Source organism: Mastigoproctus giganteus, chromosome 4, assembly GCF_048544385.1.
Source record: "Mastigoproctus giganteus isolate SK-2022 chromosome 4, ASM4854438v1, whole genome shotgun sequence".
Classification (NCBI taxonomy): Eukaryota; Metazoa; Arthropoda; class Arachnida; order Uropygi; family Thelyphonidae; genus Mastigoproctus; species Mastigoproctus giganteus.
The window spans coordinates 109,866,316-109,889,416 of NC_143578.1; the positions used below are offsets into that span (position 1 = coordinate 109,866,316).

Here is a 23,101-nt window from a genome sequence, read left to right on the forward strand (position 1 = left end):
TTTCCCAATTCTGCGTTGTGTACTTTATATTGCAGAACAAACTGTGTAAAGGGGACGGGTAATGTGTTATTTTTTGTGGTCTGTGTAGTGTTATGTTGGTCTGTTGTTCATCTGGCCCCTTAGCTGTGGGAACCCCTGAAAACCAGGATCCCCCACTGCCTGTCACTACCACAAGGTGAGTCAGGAAGTAGGATGTAAGGTCTCTTGCTGGAGCAAACTCTAGCATTGCCTGAGTTTGCCAGGTGATATAGCGTAGGTTCCCATGGACTGGAGATATGCAAATGTATTCCCAATTTACAGTGACACGACTAATTACAGACTAATTAGGCTGTGTGAATGCTAATATTAGTTTTCTTTATTATTTGTTTTTGTTTTAGTACTAATGTGTTTACTTAGGATTTCTTTTATGCTAATCCAAACTTAGTGTTTTCGATTAGCATAAATGTATAGAATAATGTTGCCTATCTGTACACTATACCAATATAATAAAATTTTCTGTTTACATTCATCAAACTATGAGTTGTATTTTTTAATATTTAATTCTCCTTAAATTTTAGTTTTTTTACTTATATACCACAACGTATAGTTCATTATTATAGTGTTTTATGACTAGAATAAGAAAAAAAAATTCTTATCAAAGAGATAGCAAATATTTATCAATAAAATAAAATTTTCTGGAATTCTCGAGAATTCGTGGAAACCACAATTTCCCGTTCCTGGTTCCCAGAGATTAACAAATGTTCAAAAAGGCCTCTAAGGTTGGAAAAGTTCATATTCACAATATTAAATTAATACACCGACTGTTTAAATTAATTAATAGTTTAATATTTACAAAAATAATGGATATTATAAAATAATCTATTTACAATGACTGATTTACTATACATTATAATAAAATAAAATGAAATAAAATAAAAGTAAAAAGTTAAAATACAATAAAATATAAATACTTAAAAGCGTTAAAACTGTGCAATTGTAGCTTTCGGGGGTGCCTGCCTCCTTTCTCAACAACACAGCACATTAAGCAACACATCCTTAAGTATCAAGTTCACGGCACAGGTGGTTGACCAGGCGCATGAGCAGTATATTCTTCATGTGTACCAGAACCGGAAGCGGCTCGGGGGCGTGGAAGGCAGAAATGCTCATCTATTGCGAGGATTACAGCCTCAAAAAGGGGGTGAAGCCGAACACCCCTATCTCTATTCATAGTATCATTTTCAGATGAACTAATCCACAAGCTCTCGAGCCACTTGCGGTCCCAGAATTTATGCGCGGCTCAAAGATCGTCTGGGGGAACACACGAAGACTATGCAGACCACAGAGTTTAGCAAGTCTGCTATTGCCGAGCATTTTTGGGAAAAACAACACCAGGTCTCCCCAGAGAATGCTGTCATCCTTGACCGGGCGCATAAATTCTGGGACCGCAAGTGGCTCGAGAGCTTGTGGATTGGTTCATCTGAAAATAATACTATGAATAGAGATAGGGGAGTTCGGCTTCACCCCCTTTTTGAGGCTGTAATCCTCGCAAGAGATGAGCGTTTCTGCCTTCCACGCCCCCGAGCCGCTTCCGGTTCTGGTACACATGAAGAATATACTGCTCATGCGCCTGGTCAACCACATGTGCCATGAACCTGATACTTAAGGATGTGTTGCTTAATGTGCTGTGTTGAGAAAGGAAGCAGGCTCCCCCAAATCTACAATTGCACAGTTTTAACATTTTTAAGTATTTATATTTTATTGTATTTTAACTTTTTACTTTTATTTTATTTTATTGCATTTTATTTTATTATGATGTATAGTAAGTCAGTCGTTGTAAATAGATTATTTTATAATATCCATTATTTTTGTAAATATTAAACTATGTTAATTTATACGGTTGGTGTATTAATTTAATATTGGATTAACAAATGTCTGGAATTTAGAAATCCTACTCCTGTTATCCTCATTTCTACAAAAATCTGGCAGTTATGCATTAAGTAGCTTTTGCAGTTATGTTCAAATTGTCTCATGTACTGCTGTACTATTGGGTTGACCACTTGGCTATGTTATGAACTGTATTAAATTCTTGTGTGAGATTGTGTATTTCAGATGAAGTTTTTTTATTTTTTTTTTTATTTAGCAATTTCTTTCAGGTTATAATAATTGCTTGTCAAGAATTTAGGCTATGTGAAACAAATGCTAGCTTTCATGCGATGACTTATTGCCTTGCCTGTTTCTGACAAAGTATCTTAACAGAACATTTTATATTATGGTTAACAATCATTAATTTATTTGTAATGTATGTGTGTGTTTCTGCATCACCACTTCATTTAAGATGGCATCTGGAATGCAGTATGCTAAGGTTGTAGCTACCCAGCTACCCTTGGAAAGTGTTCCCTGGAATACAGTTGTTTGATGGAGAATTGTAATGTTTTCATATTAATGAAGTAAATGATATGTCAACCATCAACTATGCCATCACATTACGAACAGTGGATTTCAAATTAAAGTGTGTGTGCTAAAGTAAGTGAAATAAAGAAAAATTCTTGCTTTAAAAGAAACTAAATTTTTTTAATGTATTTCACTTATCCCACCCTCACAATAAAATAAGTTATGCTACAAAACTGGCAGGTTAGTTTGTGAATACATAGATATAATGTTTTATAGCATAATGTTAATTTTATTTAAGTTAAATAACATGATTAATATACTGAACTTCATTTTATTAAATATTCTTATTTTTGCTTATTAGCTGGTGTATCTGAAGACAGTGACTACACCAGTGATGTCAGCTATCCAACAGGACAACACCCAAGTGCCTCAGCCCATCATCCAAATAGTTCTGCATCTCAGTTTGGTGGTGCTGCAGAACTTGCCAGAAGGGCTTCAGAATATGCACCTTTAGAGCCAGACTGTGAAAGTGCATATGAACCAGAAGTTTCTTTTGAAAATGATGCAGTGAATGATAGGGTAAAAAGAGACTATAATCATACAGATGCAGTTCGGAGGTATAGCAATGAAGAGTCGGACCCTCTTTATTACAATAGCAGACCAAATGATCGAATTCATCCACAAGCTTTGGAAAGGTAAATTTCAGTTTTAATGATTTAACAATGAAATTTTTGGAGGACATTATCATTTTTCACTTAAGGATATTTTAAGGTTAGCTCCTGTCGACATATTGATAGATGGACTAATGTCCATCTATCAATATGTCGGAGGATGCGGAAAGGTCACGGAATGACCACCGCATATCCCCCGAGCAATATGGCCTTAGTTGCTAATGCTCCTAAACCAAATAACAAACAAACAACATAATGAATTACTGTGAAATGCGAGTAACACTAAACAAAATGAGCTGTTGTCCAATGAATTTTATTTTATAGTATTATAGTAAGTTAAATTCCCACAGTAGAACTTCATAATTGCTTATGCTTCGGAATTCCATATTGAATCCTATCATCAGGCAAGGAAAGATTGAAAACTAGGACAGACTTTAACAGTCTTTTTATCCTGTATGGTTTGTCAGTCTTTCCTGATTATTTCGGATTACAAGATTCAACAATGAATCCAGTGGCTCTGCCAATTATTAAGTTCTGTTAAGTGGGAATTTAACTTATTGTAATGCTATGTACAGAGTAAAATTCACATGATAACAGTTTACATGGTTTAATTAGTGTTATTCCTATTTCAGATTTATTCAGTAATCCCTGTCGACTGTCTTTCTAAATGTTTTTTTAAAATTCAAAACCATGAACTAATTAAAAATAGTTGTAATAAAAAGACAGTGCATTATGTGAATAAACATATTGGATTTTATTCACTCTTACAAGGCCATGATGCAACAAGTATATAGATTATAGTTAACCCATTTAGTACCATGCCCAGTGTAAGCAATTTGGGGTTGATAACTGCATTTCAAAATAGTAGGTTGATTGTTGAAGTGTTAGAATATTATTTTGCTGTGACTTATAGATTCAGATTGATGCATTTATTAGCAAACTAGGTTTTGCTACTAGACTGTGCAATGTAGAGTAATGATATTAATAAATGACCTGTTTAAATCTCTCTCTCATCTCTGCTCTGTAATATAGACATTCACTTTCTGCACCACACCTATTTTAGAGGTACTTCCCTGGGCACTCTTCTGATTTGGCATTTGTAATTCCACTACTTCCTTACAAACCAGCTTGATTACATGCCTGCTTAGTCGGCATCCATTCACATCCAAATCCAAGCTCACAGAGCTCTGTGTCATTTATCCATTTTACTTTTGTTCTTTGAAACAACCTTCCTTGGCTTGAATTTTCAACAGTTACAGCCTTTAAAACAGTTTAATATCAAGTACCTTCTGAGCCTTAAGTCTATACACAGTATTCAACTACTATAGGTTCATATACCTTGCCTCTTTGGGGTTTTCAATTGTACTGCTCCCTTTTGTAACACGAATAGCATCCCTTTCCCCTGACAAGTCTAGAATTTAACTTTAAAAACAGTATTTGGTTTTTTTAATTGTTCTTTTAGTGTACTAATTCTTGACCTTTCCACAGTGGATTGCAGTGCTTATAATTTTCAGTTCTGCATCTTTTTAATAATATGAAAGTTCTGTACACCTGAAACAGCAGAAAACCAGTTGTGTTTTTGTTTTCAGTTTTATGTTTTCTTATGAACAGCTCTTTCTCTGCATATTCGCTTGCACATTACTTGCAAATAACCCTTTCTCCATAGAGTTGCAAAATGTAAAGTATCCCCAGTAATATTTTGACTCTTTTTTTTTTTTTTTGTAACATAGGGAATTTTTGTGATACCTTCCTGGAATGCAAATGGAATTTGGGTTATCTGATTTACTGTTTGTGGCCAAAATTCAACAAAATCTCTTATTTTCTGAGATAATTCTTACAGAAAAGTGAACATTGAGAAGCTTTGATAGTGAAAACTCTGAAAAATCAGTGTTTCGTTACATGACAAACTGTATTTGATCAGACAAAAAAGGGAGTAACATAAATGATATTGTGCACCCCCTCTTTTTCAGGACCACTCAGCCTTCATGAACTGAAAAACAATATAAATAGATAAAAAAGAAAAGCATCACATACAAGACTAAATATGCTATTAGGAAGGCATAAAAAGAATAAACTGCTAGTAATGGGTTAAATACATTTTTTCCAGTCCTATCAACAGACAAAATGCTACTGCCAAGTTAAAAAAAAAAAAAAAAAAAAAAAAAACACACACTCTGGCTGAACGCCAGTGTGTGTTTTTTTTTTTTTTTTTTTTATATCCATACATTATTTTAGATATCCATACATTATTTTTCAAACCAGACTCTTGATTTAAATTTATCTCTTCTTGTGTGTGTGTGTGTGTGTGTGTGTGTGTGTGTGTGTGTGTCATCTGAGAAAGAATAAAAATGCCTTTAGAATTTAGTTTAACCCATTAAGACCTCGACTATTTAAATGTTTAAACATTTAAATTAAAGTTTGTACACAGGTACCTAGTTCGCAGTTACCATAATTTTCAGAACCTCAGTCTTGTTTTCATTTTATGCCTGTAGCTAATGTTGCTTTTCTTAGAACCTTTTACAATAGCAGTAAATAGAATACCCATAATGTTTGTCCTGTTTAAAATGATTTTTCCAACCTTTCAGCAGTATTCAAGGTGTAGCTTAACTATTGTTAATACAACAGGATGACCATCCCTTTTATCCCTGCTAGCAAAGGTGTTGCATATCCCCGACTAGAAATACACGAGTTGCCCTAGCAGACTGTCTTCATTGTTCAGATAATTTGCTATAAGATTTTACAATTACTTCTATTCCATTTTTCTATCAACTGCCTTAAAATTGAAATATGTTTAGTGCTACCAAATGGTATGTTATTCTTGTATTACCACTGCCTTAGTATTAGTATATTAACCTTAATATAGTTTATGTTAGCAGAACCCAAGATCTTAAGTTAAATGTTAAGGTGGCCGAACACCAAATCTTATGGGATTATACCCATTACATTAATTCATGAAAAGCACTGCCCACTCATAATTATTGCTTTCTGCCACTTAACCGTCACTTTATAAGGTAACTTGCCCCTAAAATCACATTGTCCTATGTGGCAGTTGGTTGTGGAACAGTTTAAAAGTTCTACTGAAAATAAGTGCAGAAGCCTGCACTTATATAAGCGTCACTTATCATTAAAATTCTATGTAGTGCCCCTAAGCTTCATTACATAGAATTTTAGAAAATCATTAGTTCATGAAAATTACTGTACACTTATAACTACAGTAAAACTTTGTTACTTCAAAGTTGAAGTAACCAAAATATATCCCTTTTGATTTAAATGGCTTTGAAATATATGTACAAATTCAAAACATGTCAGTATTTGTTAAATGAGAGAAATTTTAAATGAGATTTTCATAATTCTCATTTAAAATAGATTTAATAAATATATTGTTAATGGTTTAGTCAGCATGAGAAAGATAATTGTTCCTTGAAGAAATTTAGTAAATTTCTCTCATGTGGTAAGTTTTATTTACCATTATAGTTTGATACATACAAACTATGTGTAAAATTAAGCACACTGTTTATTAGAGAGTGAGAGTCCATATTTTGAGATATTATTTGCTGTTTAGTATTTGTAATCCAAGCAAAAAAAAAAAAAAAAAAATAGTTAAAGCAATTTGCACTTGAATTCTGTTAAGCATAAATTGTTCTTACTATACAAGCCAGCGATAAGTTGACATCACTTTATATCAGCTGAAAGGGGTAGACCGAAAAAATGCCAGTGCTTGACTGCAGCCATAAAATATGTTTGATTGCAGTTGTGAAATTGTACCTTGGTTGTTGAATTAAATGTTTCTTTTTATTTTGTTTCTCTCTTTGTGCACATAAAAAAATGTTAACAATGGAAGCTACATGAAAGGAAAATATTATACAAAAATAAATGTGTTAAAAAATATATATTTATTAATTTTTTTTCAAGACGTTTAGGAAGTTCAGTTTGGACATGGTGGTTTTATATCTTTTAACTTGGCTCAGATACGCATTATTCAAAATGAGAGGAAAGTTTTTGAAGCAGCGTAATAGTTAGTCTCTTCTATAAATAGTGACTTAATTTACCCACACAAAAAATAGTTTTGGTTTCACCCAACCAAGGTAAAATTTAACAAATGTAATTAAATGTATATTTTTATTGCTTTATCTACTCACACTGGACTTTTTCTTGGATGCTCTAAAGTAGTGTTTCTCAACCTTTTTTTAATTATTGGCCCCTAAAGGGCTTTTTTAGACAATTTTTTTTCCTAATTGCCCCACATGAAATTTTTAAACAAGAAAATACTTTATGCTTAGTCTTTTTATTCCCTGGGATTTCTTAGCTAAAAGTTCAATGTTTGGTATGATGTTAGTCAGTTTAATTCTAATTTCCCCTCTTGAACATATATCAATTCTGTTTCTTTCCTTTGATAATATTTTCATTACTGAACTAAAATCACTTTCAACCATATAAGATGTTGGAAAACAAAGAAGTATTTTGGCCATTTCAGACCACATTGTTGGATAAAGAAGTTTAGTTGTTTTTGATCCCCACAACTCAGCCATTCCACCTTTTTTGAATTTATATTAGCATTCTTCATTACATTTTTAATTTAATGAGTTCTTGAATTTCTTCACTAGCAGACCTGGCATAGCATCCAATTGGATCTAACATCCACGGCTTCACTATAAAAGAAAATAAATCTGAAAATCTATTTTTAATTTCACCTTTTAAAGAACACAAACAAATTGAATAAATCTTAAGATCATTCTCAGTGAGAGATTCATTGATTTCAGCTAACTCTTGCAAACCATGCAGTTGTTTTCTCATTAAATTGCTTTCAAGTATTTCCAGTTTTTTAGTGAAGGCTTTTAATACGCTTTTGCAGAATATCACCGTAATTAATTTCCTTTGAAGCTGAAGTGATACTTCATTAAGTTTTCTAAAAATGCAACCATATAGTATATGTTGTTTTTGTGTTTGCTGATCGCCTTTGCTAAATCTGTGTATCCTTTGTTTTCTAAAAAAAACTAATTACCATATCAAAAATGTTTACAAATGTTGCTACACAGTTTCCTTTAGAAAGCCATCTGACTTCTATAGGTAAAAGAAGCCTCGCTTACTGTTCTTCATTATCAACACAAAAGTTTCTGAAGAGGCGATCATATTTGCTATATGACTTTATTTTATGGATGATTTTAATAATTATACTGAAAGATTGACAAAAAAACTGGATTACTTTTTGCAACCAGATGATGTCGGTGCAGAATGCAGTGTATTGCAAGAACTTTGGGACATTCTTCCTTTAGGTGGGCTATAAAACCTTTGTCTTCCAACTATGGAGTTAGCACCATCTGTGGCATAGGAGACCAAATTTTCCAATGGTACTTGTTTTTCAACCAACCGTCCAGTAAAGTCAGTTTCTATAAATTTTACAAACGTCTCTTCTTGCAATTTACAATCATCGAAATAACGAACATATGTCATTAGAAGAGCCTTATCATCAGTAACTGTGGATTCATCAATCTAAATAGAAAATTTTCTTGTTTTTAGTCAATTAGCTGCTCTTCAATGTTAACTGACATCTCGTGTATTAGTCTTCGAATTGAATTGTTGCTCAATGGCAATGCTCTTAAAATACTGGAAAGATTTTGATGCAGCACTGTTGAAATTACAGTCTCTAATGCAGGTCATATAGGAGTCTCAGCAATTGTATGAACACTACCAGTTTTTGCAATGATTTCTGCAATTTTATAAGATTCAATCATTCCATCGTCATTTGTTTGTGTGTTCTTCTTAAATAAGGAAGTAAGAGTGTGTTACATTGCTCAAACTTGGATCTAACATGAAAATGTTAGAATTTTTAAATTTTTAAAATATTCAATATGTGTACCAACTTTATCAGGATGTTTCCTTTTTTAGATGATCTAAAAGTTTTGATGGTGTCGTAGCCTCATATGAGATACATCGGCTGTTTTGAGTCGAATGGGCTTTCATTAATACCATAAGTTAGATATTCATCCAAATACTGTAGACACTTTCTTTTTGGCACTTGACATGATTGTTAATGGATTGAATAACTACAAAGAATTAAATAATAAAATATAAACTATTTTTATTTAATTCTCATAGCCCATGTCACTTACAAAAGCACTGTGAATCAAAAATAAACAATTTCCACAAGAAACAATAAATCAATGCTCATTGTTGCTTAGAAAGTAGAAACAATAGGCTGAAATATTCTCTCATCCCGTGCATGCCTCATATATTGACCAATGAAAAAAAAAAAAAGAATAAATAAATAAACCATGCCCAACATGCCGCCGCTGAGGTCGCAGCTTTCAAAAAGGTGCAAACACCAAAGATTGCGGAGACATTACCTCTGAAAGCACTTAGACATTTAATGCCTCTGAATAGCAAAGATGATTGAATTAAATCATGTCTGCTATCTTCCTTTTATCAAAATTTCTCATACACTCCTAATATAATATACCAACATGTTAAAAATCAGCTGTCTCAGGGGAAAAGAAAAGCCAATGAGAGAAATTAAATATTAAGGAATAAGATGTCGGGTGGGGGTTGAACTTTGGAGGGCCAAAAACCATTGTAATATCCATGATTTTGTTGCCCCCCCAAAAACCAATTTTCACCCCTGTTGAGAATCCCTGCTCTAAAGTAATGTCAAAGTAGTCAACAGTTTGTGCATGTTGATGATTTGTATGTAGTTGCAATCACAGTAGTTGGGTGCTACGTTACTAAGTTTATGGAATAAGCAGCAGTACTGAGAGAGAGAGAGGTGCTATCCTTTTTTTTTTTTTTTTCATAGATGGCAAGTATTAAACAGAAAATAATATCCCATCCTAAAATAGAGATATTTTCTCTTTGGAAGGTACATGCAATTAAATGAAGAACTTGTGTTAATGTTCGCCTCATAAACATTGAGCTGCATGATTGTTATAGTGGAAAAACTGGAAGGTCACTGATCTTTTTTATTACATGTGAGAAATTAGAAAAGATATCACATGTAGTACAGGGAATTCCTTATGCTGTTAAGAAGAATTGTTAATTTTTTTTTAACTGCTCCAATGGGAATATTATTTTTTTTTCCCATTGAACTACATCTTTTATCATTTTCTCTGCAAATTGAGTATGTACATTCAGACACAGAGATGCATAGTATATGTGTTGGAAAATTGTGCATTTTGTATGATTAGTGATCATTGTATTTTTCCCCCTACCCACAGTGTAAATAACTTGGATTACATGTGCTCCCATAATGTGAGTTACAAATACCTTGATTCTCTTATTTTTCATACAGTTCAGATGTTTTGGATTTCAATATCGAAATCTGAAACGTAGCCAATTTTATTTAGTTGTTGAGATTGTTTTCGGTCTAATTGTACCATTTACTATTTAATACACCATGAATTGTTACTATTGTAACGATAGTACCATTCTTACTATTTAATACATCATGAATTATTAAACTAATAGAGCAAACTTATCTGCAAAAAGATCTAAACCTCCCAAACACTTCCTAGTTCATTTCACAAATATATGTGGTCCCAGGCTGACTGGGCTAGCTGGGTGGATAAAGTGCCTGCCTGGCAACCCAAAGGTCATGGGTTCGAAACCCGCCTCGGACTTGGATCAGAGTAAAAAATGCAAAAACCTTGGAAGGTGCATTATGGCCACAGAAGCCGATGCGCCAACAATTTAAAAAAAAAAAAAAAAAAAAAAAAAAACGTGGTCCCAGTTCTAATCTCAATTTCCACTTACAGTCTGTAAACCCGATGTACTTTTTCTGACATAATCTCAGTTATTGGTTGATTCAACCACTACTCGTCACAGTTTTCCAAATTATTTGCTGTATGATTCCTTCCCCTCAAAGGTGGTACTTGTGCATATGTCCATTCTGATATTCCCTGCCAGAGACTTGGTAATTTGGAATTTCCTGTTTTCGATTTTCTCTGGCTTACAATGTCTCTACCTCATTCTGTCAAATTCATCTATAGTTGCTACCATTCTTCCAACTCAACTAATCACTTGTAACTCTTTGACTTCCTCTCTTTGCAACTTGATTTTCTCCAGTCCAACTTTCCTAACATTGAGGTAATTTTCCTTGGTGATTTTAATGTTCAAAACTCCAGCTGGCTTCTGTTTTCTAGTCACACAAACCCAGCTGGTCGAAATGCCGAGGCTTTTGCAATTACTAATGACCTCGCACAGATTGTTCATTTACCTACCAGAATACCGGACAATCCTAACCATATGCTTGATCTTTTTCTCACAAACAACCCTTCTAGGCACCTCAGATCACAACTTGGGTGATTGTCTCTTCTCCAATGGAGCCTTTATCTCATGGCTATTCTCAACTTCTTGTTGTTTGACATTACAAGAATGCAAAATGGGATGATCTGCAAGATTTCTTTGCTTTTGCTTGGTAAGATTACTGTTTCAAAACTTCTGATGTCAACGTTTGCTCAGATCATGTCAGTGAAATTATTCTTGTAGGAATGGAATCTTTTATTCCACACTCCATTTTGAAATCTCATCCTTTATCTAAACCTTGGTTTTCCAATAAATATGCTAAGGCTGTTCAAGAGAAGAATGTTGCATATCATAATTGGCTTGTTTCCAACTCTTCAGTTTAATTTTCTGCCTATACCAAGCTTTCAACAATTGTAAAGCAGTTATTAATCAGTCCAAACTAGATTTTGAACAGGCTAAGAGTAGAAAACTTGCTTCTTGCCCTAATGATAGCCGAGCATTCTGATCTCTTGCCAAAGCTATTGGCCGTGACTTTTGCCCATCTCTGCTCCCACCTCTGTCAAAACCAGATGGTTCTGATGCCACTTCAGCCAAAGATAAAGCTAACCTGCTAGCATCCCATTTTTCTTCCAACTCATGTATTAATGATCTTGGTAAAACACCTCCCACCATTCCCAACACGGTCCATTCAATGCCTCCTGTGGTGTTCCGTCAAAAGGAAGTCAGAACGATTTTGACAGATCTTGATGCTAAGAAAGGTTCAGGTCCTGATGATGGTTCTCAACTTGTTCTTAAAACCTGCACTCCTGAATTTACTCCTGTTCTTTATCATCTTCTTATTCTAAAGGTGTTTTTCCTTCTGCTTGGTAATTTGCTCATATCCAGCCAGTTCCTAAAAAAAGGGTGACAGATACCTCGAATTCAATTATCATCCCATTGCAATTACTTCTACTCTTTCTAAAGTAATGGAAAATCAATTAACTGGCAACTCTTAAACTGTCTAGAAACTTTCTGTCTGATTAATGATTAATCAGACATTGGATTCCGTCAATGTCGATCCACTGGTGATATTCTGCCTTATATTACCCATTTATGGAGGAACAAAGGAGTGCGCTTATGAAGAAAGGCTTAAGTTCTGCAAATTGCAGCATCTGGAGAGTAGGCACCGACGAAGTGATCCGATCGAGGTGTTTAAGGCTTTGAATGGTTTGAGCAGGCTCAATGCCAATGGGATACTTCCGCTTGATCAGATTAAGAACATGAGGGGGTATAGATTCAAATTGAGTAAAGACAGTTGTAGAATAGATAGGCGGAAGTTTGCCTTTAGCCAATGGTTAGTTGATTGCCGGAACAGACTTCCATCTGTTGTTGTGGATGTTGATAACTTAAGTAAATTTAAGCTGAACTAGACAAAACATTTGGAGTGGCTGGATGGGTGAAATAGGAAGGATTTTTTTTTTTTTTTTTTTGCTGAGGCTGTATAAGCTTGCTTTCTTGCATCATATGCCTCAACTAATGCTAATGTTAATAATGGTTAACACAAAAGCTAAGAAGAATGCAACGCAGGATTGTGTGGATGATGAGTTTTTTTGCTGTGGTATGTGCAGTATATATGAAGGAAAAACTAGACAAACATAGAGGGCCAAGTTACTGCTATGGATAAAGGGATGGTGGAATGGAAGACAGAGTAGTTATGAATGGGGCTGCTCTCCTTGAACTAATGACATCAGTCTGACACCAGGAGTGAACCCTTCAGGGTTCACTCCTGGATTCATTGTTGTTTTTAATATTTATTAACTTTCAGTTATTTGCACTCATGTTTAATAAGTTCACTTTTGTGGGGTCTGTTTAGTCCCCTCTTTTGTTTTAATTATAAAAAGTTTATTTTTAGCTTTTTTACTGAATGAAGTGATTTTAATATTTATTAACTTTCAGTTATTTGCACTCTCATGTTTAACAAGTTCACTGTTGTGGGGTCTGTTTAGCCCCCTCTTTTGTTTTAATTATAAAAAGTTTATTTTTAGCTTTTTTACTGAATGAGGTGATCTTTAATAATGAAGATTTGTACTTTAGTAATGGTTAACACAAGATCAAGCTATAATGCTAAAACACAGGACTGCATGACTTATACAGTAATGGCTAAAAGAAATTTCTCTGAGTCATGCGGTCGCTGCTTGTATATCCTCTTGCCATCGATTCCATAATTTAGTATTAGTAGTGGCAAATGATACAAGGAAGCAAGTTTATATAGCATCAGCTTTAAAAAAAAAAAATTTTTTTTTTCCGTATCACTTGTCCTTCCCCTTTAATATGTCTGCTTCTTCTTTTCTTCCTTGAATCACGATTTGCTAAACCTAATTAAAATATCGACAAAAATAAATGAGAGAAACCAATTATAATACTAAAGTTTTTATTGTATGTTTTAGAATTTTCAACAATACCAATTACCAGATTGAAACCTAGACTCTCATGTGATGTTTGGCAGATGCAACATGAATATCTGTATTTTTATCAGTCTTCATGTTTATCCATTGAAACCAAAGATCTATGGCAAGATTGGACACCTGTCACTGGTGTCTCACAGGTGCCACTTGAGAACGGGAGTTGCCTAGACGTATTTGCTCACCTGACTTCAGCAGAATGCCAAACAAAAATTTAATGTCTCATAATTCATAGTATATTGAAAGGGATGCAGAAAATACTATGGAACCACTTTTATTATTATTATCATTATTAGCTGTATGGTGCAAGGAAACCTGAGGCTTTTGCTGCACCAGGCAAAAAAAAAAAATTCTGAGTTACCCGGGGGGGGAGGGGGGGGAGAGAGAGAGAGAGAGAGAGAGAGAGAGAGAGAGAGAGAGAGAGAGAGAGAGAGAGAGAGAGAGAGAGAGAGAGAGAGAAGGAAATCACCAAGAAAGAGAAGAATGATGATATCCAGCTTAGGATCCTGGTGTGCCAAGCCTATACTCCCCAGATGTGAGCCCCTGGAGAGAACATTGGCAAAGGTACACAGGAGGAACAGATTTAATTTATAAATTCAAAGAAAAAAAAACAAACAAACAATAAACAAAAAAATAAACAATACCGTGTGAACATGGTATTGTTTATTTTTCACATTGGAAGATTAATGATATTGATGAAAGCATATCAGGTTTATTCTTTAAGTTTGCAGATGTTGAAAGTTTGGCAGGCTGGTCAATGATAGAAGTATGCTATTGCAGCAATATATAGAAAAATAGCATATGAGCTGAGAAATTGCAATTAAAGTTTAAGATTGACAAATGCAAGGTAATGCATATGGGTAGCAGTAATTCAAGAATAACATGTTAACTGTGTGGTACCACTGAGAGTAGTCAAGAATGAAGAACAGGGAATAATTGTGCAGTTCAACATGAAGTTTTCTGGACAGTGCTATGGCATGCTAGGACAACCCATGGGGTTTTATCAGTGATATACCTGGATTTTGACATCAGGGATGAGGAAATGGTTATCCTTTTGTATAAGGCAATGGTTAGGCCACATCTTGAGTACTGTATACAGGTATGAAAGTTTATTTTAAGAAGGATGTGAATCAGTTGGAATGGATACAGAAATTTGCCTTCACCGAGTGGGTAGTTGATTATTTGCGCTGACTTCCAAATGCAGTTGTGGAAGAGGGTAGTTTGAATGAATTCAAGGAAGAAAAGAAGTAGACATATTAGAGTGGATGGACAAATGATTTTGGGAATTTTTTATTTTTTTTTTAAGCTGATGTTATATAAGCTTGCTTCCTTGTATCATTTGCCACTACTAATACTAAGTTACAGAATCTATGGCAGAGGATATACAAGCAGCGACTCCATGACTCCTAGAGAAATTGCTTGCAGCCATTACTGTATTAGTCATGCGGTCCTGTGTTTTAGCCTTGTAGCTTGATCTTGTGTTAACCATTATTAAAGTACAAATTTAAAAAAAAGTGGCAGTGTACTAAATAAAAAAAAAAAACCAAAAAAAAACAGTATTGTATCGCGTACATATAACTACACTCGGTACAATACTAATTTCCCTTGTGGAACTAACAAAGTAAATATATTCTTAGAGAATTGATGATTTACCTTAAAATGCACTATTTAAAAATTACTGGATTATATGTGCACTCAGAGAATTATCTGTTAATAGTGATCTTCTCTTGAACAATGGTAAACAATTTCTAGTTTCAATTATTCTGTGAAATAAATTTAGTTGTTATGAACTTCTCATAATTACATTTTCATTAAGGAAACTGTCTGACATTTAAAACTTTATTCATTAGCACTCGAAACTACAAGCAGTCTTCAGCCAATCTCAGTCAGCAAAGCACTCAGGAATATGAAAGTGACCTAAATTATTCATTAGATGATGAAAGAAGTGATCATCATTGGGATCAAGAAAGAAAGGATGATGTGTATCAGCAAGATTTAAGAAACTGGAGTCAATATTCAGGACGGCGGCGTAGTTTAGAAAGACAGCGAGGATTTGATGATGAACCCATAGACGATCGGTATGATAATCGCTACAATGATTCTTACGATTATTCGGATGGCATTAATGTTTATCGTCAAGACAGTTTTGAAAGCTATTCAGAGTACAGGGAAGACACCTCAGGGCAGTCCAATAAGCACTGGGAAAAGAATGAAACATGCTCACATGAAGTAAAACCAGTAGAATCCAATTTATATTATAAAAATCAGTGGAAGAACACAAATGAAACTAAAGCTAGTTTCAAAAGTGAAAGGAGAATTGCAAATGGTAGCTGGGCTTCAGAAGAAACTGGATTTGAAGAAGAACCTAGATGGGAGCCAAAGCACGAAGAATTGTCAAGGCGAGATCAAAAGTTTGAAGGCGAAGCTGAATATAGAAGGCCAAGTATTACTCCTAATACAATCAGCACAGAGGAATCAGTTGAGAAACCCCCTGAAGAAGAAGAAGAAGAAGAGGAGGAGGAGGAAGAAGAAGTTGATGAGGAGGAGGAAGAAGGAGATGAACAGGAAATCATGCCTAGGAATTCTGAAATATTAGGAATTGATACAGGACAAAACCAGGGAATGTCAAGAGCAAAACTTCGCTGGATAACGGCCTTTAATAAGATAGTAGCAGAACTAAATGAGGTGAGTAAATTTTTTTAAAAAAATATGCATAATATATTTGTAAATACGCATATGAAAGTACATTTCCAAAGTATACTTAAAATGTCAAAGTAGAAAGTTGATTGGAATTATTATCAGTGCATCTTTTGTGTTATTGTTCAGATATGCTAAATGCTCTGGAGTTTTTATGGTGCGATGTCATACTATAATATATGTAATTGATATTTGTAATAGAAATATTTTCTATTAGAATTTTTATGACATAGCGTAAAAAAAAATGGTCGTCGTAAAGTCTCGAAACTATTAGACAGTTGGACAGACAATTTGAGCAGGCGAGACCTGCTAATTTTCATAAAATCGGACAAATGCTAATAATTTATTGTAATTTTTCTTGTAGTGGATCTGTGATCTCATTATGGATTTAAAATAAACTTTGTGGATTTATTTTAAAAAAAAGGATAGTGTAGGGTATTTTTGGAATATTAAATTTCAGGAATATTATATATTTTAAAGCAGAAGAATTCTCTTACTTGGGGTTTTCTTCAGGAACAAGCTGCATCGGGTGAGGTGTAATTTGGAAGGCGTTGAAATTGCATACGTATGGAAGGGTGACAAAGGAAAAGCAAGCTTTTGTCCTAAATCCTTGCATGGGGAGTAATTATAGGTATAAAGCGAGATGCTGTTCTGAAGCCAGATAGCTTTTCGTTAATACCATCTTCAAAGGGAGGTGAAATACTTGTCGTAGGCCATCTTTTATAGCCCAAGCACATTCCATTGCTATATTTCAAAAGCGTGGGGGGGGTGAGTAGTTGAAAGGAGGAGAAGTAGGGTAGAGGGAAAATTTCCCGCCTCACTGTATTACACTTCATCCCCCTTCCATACGTATGCAATTTCAACACCTCACCAGGATGCAGCCATTCCTGAAGAAAACCCCAAGTAAGAGAATTCTTCTGCTTTAAAATATATAATATTCCTGAAATTTAATATTCCAAAAATAGCCTACACTATCGTTTTTAAAAAAAAAACAAATCCACAAAGTTTATTTTAAATCCATAATGAGATTGCAGATGCACTACAAGGAAAAATTACAATAAATTATTAGCATTTGTCCGATTTTACGAAAATTAGCGGGTCTCGCCTGCTGAAGTTCTGTCCAACTGTTAGAATTTTTATTTGAAAAAGTCTATTAATTATTTAATTATTTAAATTACATATAAATAAATAATTTCCAGAAAAGTTATGATATCAAATTACTATATCAAAGCAAATATTGATTTATAGAATAAAACTACTCTGGTACATTTTCACAAGGGGGGGGTGGGGTAGCATTAGCAGTAGTTGAGGCATACAGTGCAAGAAAGCAAGCCTATGCAGCATCAGCCAAAAAAAACCCATTTCCAAAAAATCCTAAAATTTATTTAAGCTATCAGTTACAACAAGAGATGGAAGTTGTCTGTTCCAGTAATCAATAATATATGCTGGCTAAAGGCAAATTTCTGCACATCTATTCTACAACTGTCTTTCCTCAATTTCATTCTATGCCCCCCTCATATTCATAATCTCAGCAAGAGGAATAATCCCATCAGCATTGAGCTTACTCAATCCGTTCAAGGCTTTATACACCTCAATCAGATCTTCTCACGGCTGCCTAGTCTCCAGGCACTTCAATTTGCACAACTTAAGCCTATCTTGGTAAGAACACCCGTTTGTTCCCCTTCTCAGCCGATTTGCTCAACTTGTCTAGATCCTGTTGCAGTGGCATACTGTTTTTACTGTAGTTAACAACCCTGCCAACCTTTTTATCATCTACAAACTTGGACATGAAGCCTGATGTACCTTCATCAATATCATTGATGAATACAAAAAACAACAATGGGCCCATCACCAAATCCTGGGGAACTCCACTAATAACATTAGTCCACGAAGTGCAGTGTCCATTGATTACCGCTTGTTGTCGTCTCTCACTCAACCATCCCTTTATCCATTGTAGCAACTTGCCCTTAATGCCATACCACTCCAATTTGTACAGGGGTTACAGACAAAATCCTTGTTCTGGGGGTGGGGGATAACTTAGTTTTGTACACTGTTACAGGAAAACATCATACACACTGGTTCCCACTATCACACTCTAGGAAGTTGTAGAAAAGCCTAAGTAATCAGTTAAGTGTGTTCTTCTCACACACACATAAGAAGAAATCCCATTACCTGAAGATTTTCTTCTTTAATTATATATTATGAGCTGTTTGAGTTTTCCAGAAGTACAGATCAATTTACGATAGAATGAATAGCATCATGGCATCATAATTAAAAAAAAAAAAAAAAAAAAAAACAGTCTGCTTGCTCCTGTTGATCCTTCTTGAGGGGTACATATGCAAAGTGGGTTGCAGTATCTGCCACTGCAGAATATCTGATGGATTCAAACTGTGATCAAATTCTGCTAGGAAATTTTTAAAATAATCACACAATTTGATAAGCCCACAATACTTTGCAGTTTTTTTAATAAGTAAAAGTGCAAAGTTTTTACAATAAGGATGGCCTAGACTGAACAGTTAATAAATTCAGTATCTAAAATTAGAGATCACAGTCAACCATGTCATTAAAATTTGTTGTCCAATTGAAGTGATTATTACTGCTATTGGTGTTGTCCAGTGGAAGTCATTATTACTGCTTTACCTCCACTGTTCGTACCAAATTATCTGCGTATAAGATAAAATTTCACATTATCCCAAAGAACTAACACAGGGAACTAACACGAGAGAAAATAATAGAACTGAAAGAATGCTACTCTGCGGAATTCTAACTTATATGGAATATACACTTTCTATAGAGGTATGGAAAAAATACAGAAACTGTTCTGACAAAATGCTTTCTTATACTGAAAAAAACCGATCTCACATTGCTAAAAATACGATTTCAAGATCTGTAATACAGAGGGTTTGAACAGAATTGAAGACTGAAGCCACATCAAAAAAGTGTCATGCAAATGTCATGATGGTAGTGTTGCTGTGGCTGCCAAAAACAAAATTCCAGTCATCTCAGTTGAAGTTGCCCAACTTGTCCAATAAACAAATAAATAAATAAATAAATTAATTAAAAAAAAAAAGCAGAACAGGTTCGGTCAAATATGAAAACAATAGCTCTTTCTTTTCTGTTCTGTATTTATTTTTTGATATTAATGGATTATGAATTTTCAGAATGGCCAGATGGTAAACTGTATGATGGCTTGTTATAAAGAGGTACCAATTCATTTGAGGTTTAAAAAATGCTACTAGCTGATTGAAAATGGAATGATGAATCCAAACTCCCTCACTAGAACTGCTTCCACATGTAATGCACCTTTCCTTTAAGAAATTGCAGGTCATCCAGAAAAAAGAACACATGTACGCGCGCGCACACACACACACACACACACACACACACACACACACACACACACACACACACACACACACACACACACACACACACACACACACACAATTGACTGTTACTAAGTAAGTACTTAAAGTTATTAGAGGATTGGTGAATTCATAATTCATCCAAATGCAGTATTGTTTCATTTTATAATATACATAAAAAAACAGTACCGTTATATTAATTATGAGCTTGAATATACTCTTCCTAGAAATAAACTAATTTGAGATTTAAGAGTTATTAGGTGTATTAGCAAAAATGCAAATGCACCTAATAACTCTGAATGCAAGTTATTACATCAGATATTCCTCATGTCTGTATGTAATAACTTGGCTCCTAGTAGATGGATTTTCATGAAATTTTATATTTGGGCTGTTTAAAAAGATTTCTTGGCCATCCCAAATTTCATTAAAATCAGGCCAATAGAAATCCAGCAATTATTATTTCTGATTCTTGCCCACCCATCTGCACATAAATCAATTTCCAATGGATAGATTTTCATAAAATTTTATTTATGAAAATCCATCTATTGGGAAAAATTTAGCATTTTAAAAATATCTGTCAATCCAGCCTAAATTGATTAAAATTGAACCAATAGAAATACGACAATTATCATTTCTTTGTCTCTCTGTCCACATGTAATAACTTACTCCTGGATGGATTTTAATTGAGTTTTATATTTGGTACTCTTAGAAAGGTGAACATTTTCAAATTTCATTAAAATCTGACCAATAGATATCCAGCAATTATTATTTATATTTTCTCACATATCACATGAATTGTGATATGTGAGATATGTGTGATATGTGAGATATTGTGATATGTATATTATAGCTGAATATCCGTATATTGTGTATTGCCAGTTGTAGGCTTTGTTGATGATTTTACAATTTACCTATGCAATGTAAACTTTTTTTAATTGTGTAGGTCTTTTTAAAGTATGTCCATGGCCCAATGAATCCAAGGAAGAATGATTGGTGTTTTTCATTTGTTATGAAATTTGTTAATAGTACTTAAAATAAACATGCTTCCTTGTAACCCCCTCCCAACGTAGGCACCTGTATGTGATGAGGGGACCTACTAGTGATGCTGCTTTTCCTCTCCATTAGCATCACTGGAATCCGATACCTACACCCTAGGTTCCATGCTAACATTATAAGAATCCGACTGTTTGCTGTGCACTGCACTCTGTGACAACTACGAAAGACACACACACACACACACACACACACACACACACACACACACACACACACACACACACACACACACACACACCACTTTGGCACTGCTTCAGAAAGGCGGGTGGTCTAGGATGGCTCTGCCAGGATCAGTCAGCTATTGGGTTTGGGTCAGCCATGTCAATGCCATTCCACTACCCTCATTGTCTGAGGGCCAGGATTCATGCTGGTAGCGGTGTGACTATAGTGTCTGGGTAGCCCTGGTGTCCCAATCCTGAGCACATGTATTGCTTTCCAGGCAGTAGGCTTTCCATTTGGGCTCCACGGTGGGTGGGACCTCTATAACTTTGGCCTTAGGGGTAATTTTATTTTTATTGAAAACTTTCTTTTGAATTGCCAATTTCAAGTTTGTTTAGGGTCCACACTATCAATTGTTTTTCCAAGTGGAGGGAGTGCTACCGGGTTCCTTTCTAAGTGTCATACTCTTTTCCACATAAATAAACTATCACAGAACAATTTCTACTAACAGTAAACAATGACCTCTATGTTGATGATTTTACAGTATTCTCTCATTCATGCTCATTGAAGGGTAACTGCAAAAAGCTGTTGATCGTCTTGGTCTTTAGCTAATGAGTTCAAATTTTTGTCACAGAAGACCATTTGTGTGCACTTTTACCACAAATGTAAACTTAATCCTGACCAGAATTAAGGGTTGGGCAAAAAAGCACCCTGTTATAGCAGAAACACACTGCATTTCTAGAACATATTTGTCAAAGGGCTTAACATCCTTCGTTCCCTTTTGTGAACTTTGTTGAAGTGCAGATCACTGTACCTTTCTTTGTCTCTACCAAACTCTTGTCAGTTCCAAACTCAAATATTGTTCTAAGGGTTATGCTTCTACTAGAGATTGTGTATTTCGGTGGTTACATCCAGGCCATCTGGACTGCCACTTGAGCATTTCACACCACCTGTCCAAAGTGTTTACGTCGAAGCAAATGAATCACCCATGTCTCTTCAACATAAGCAATTTTCCTTACAGTATGCTTTTAAATTGAAATCACTGCCCAAAATCCCCTATTGATGCTCATATGGGGATATGAGTATCAATTTTTGAGTCATGATGGAAAAATCTGTATATCTGACTGCCAGCCAACCTTTTGGTATTCTTTTCCAGGACTGCTCAGTGAAGTAAACATGATGGTAGACAATATTGCCCAATCATCACTAAGGCAATTCCTTCCACCTTGGCATACCCACCTTCCAACTTGTGACTTCTCCCTCACCATCTGGGAGAAGACTGCAATACCACCAACTGTCTACCATCAACTCTTTGCATAACGTCGAGCACAATATTCAGACTTTCTGCCAGTGTACACAGCTTACTCGAAGTCAGAATTGTATGTGGGGGTCACCTGTTGTCCTGCCAAACAAAACAGTATCCAACAGATTCCACAAGAAACCAGCATATATACTTCAGACTTGCATGCAATAGAAATAGCCATTGATCACATTATAGATAGTGATTACCAAAGGTACATAATATATACTGTTTCATCAAGCATGTTACAGGCTTTATTATTGGTACAGAATAACCCTCATCCAGTCCTGTCCCAGATTTGGCAGACACTTTTCTCCCTTTTTGTATGTTGTATCAGATGACATTGGCTTCTGCTGAACCACATAGGGATCAGAGGAAATAAATTTGCTTCTACTGCTGCCAAATCAGACATTCCCCTGGATAATCATTGTCTGTCCCCCTATACAGACTATAGGCCAGTTTTCAGCCAGGGTGCTGCATAATTTGGATTTAAGTTACTTAAACTTTCTTTTTTTTAAATTTATGTCACAGTTTATGAAGCTTAAAAAATAGAAATGAAGAGAAGATTGAAATTTTATTTAAGTTTTTTATATGATTGAAGATTTCATGGAAAGGGAAATGCATTTCACCATAAAAACCCATAGAAAATAATAACCCATAGAATTCCAGCTATCGGTATTATCGCAAATGCAATTAGATTGAGTTTACTACCCGTTTATAATTAGATGCGCTAACAGACAAGCCCAATACACCGGAAAGTGCAAATTATTTTTATTGTTTTATGGTCGTGACCTCCAGAAATGTGCT

The 23,101-nt window shown here is 34.8% G+C and overlaps 1 protein-coding gene across 1 annotated transcript in view; it reads left to right on the forward strand.

Annotated features, from left to right (window-relative positions):
* unc-13 (protein unc13 homolog) overlaps positions 1 to 23,101 on the forward strand; it is a 1,321,962-nt gene that overhangs the window by 246,139 nt on the left and 1,052,722 nt on the right. Inside the window, exons 8-9 of the mRNA XM_090372343.1 lie at positions 2,732 to 3,065; positions 15,568 to 16,402. Coding sequence (XP_090228469.1) covers positions 2,732 to 3,065; positions 15,568 to 16,402 — 1,169 coding nt within the window. The remainder of the gene's footprint in view (positions 1 to 2,731; positions 3,066 to 15,567; positions 16,403 to 23,101) is intronic.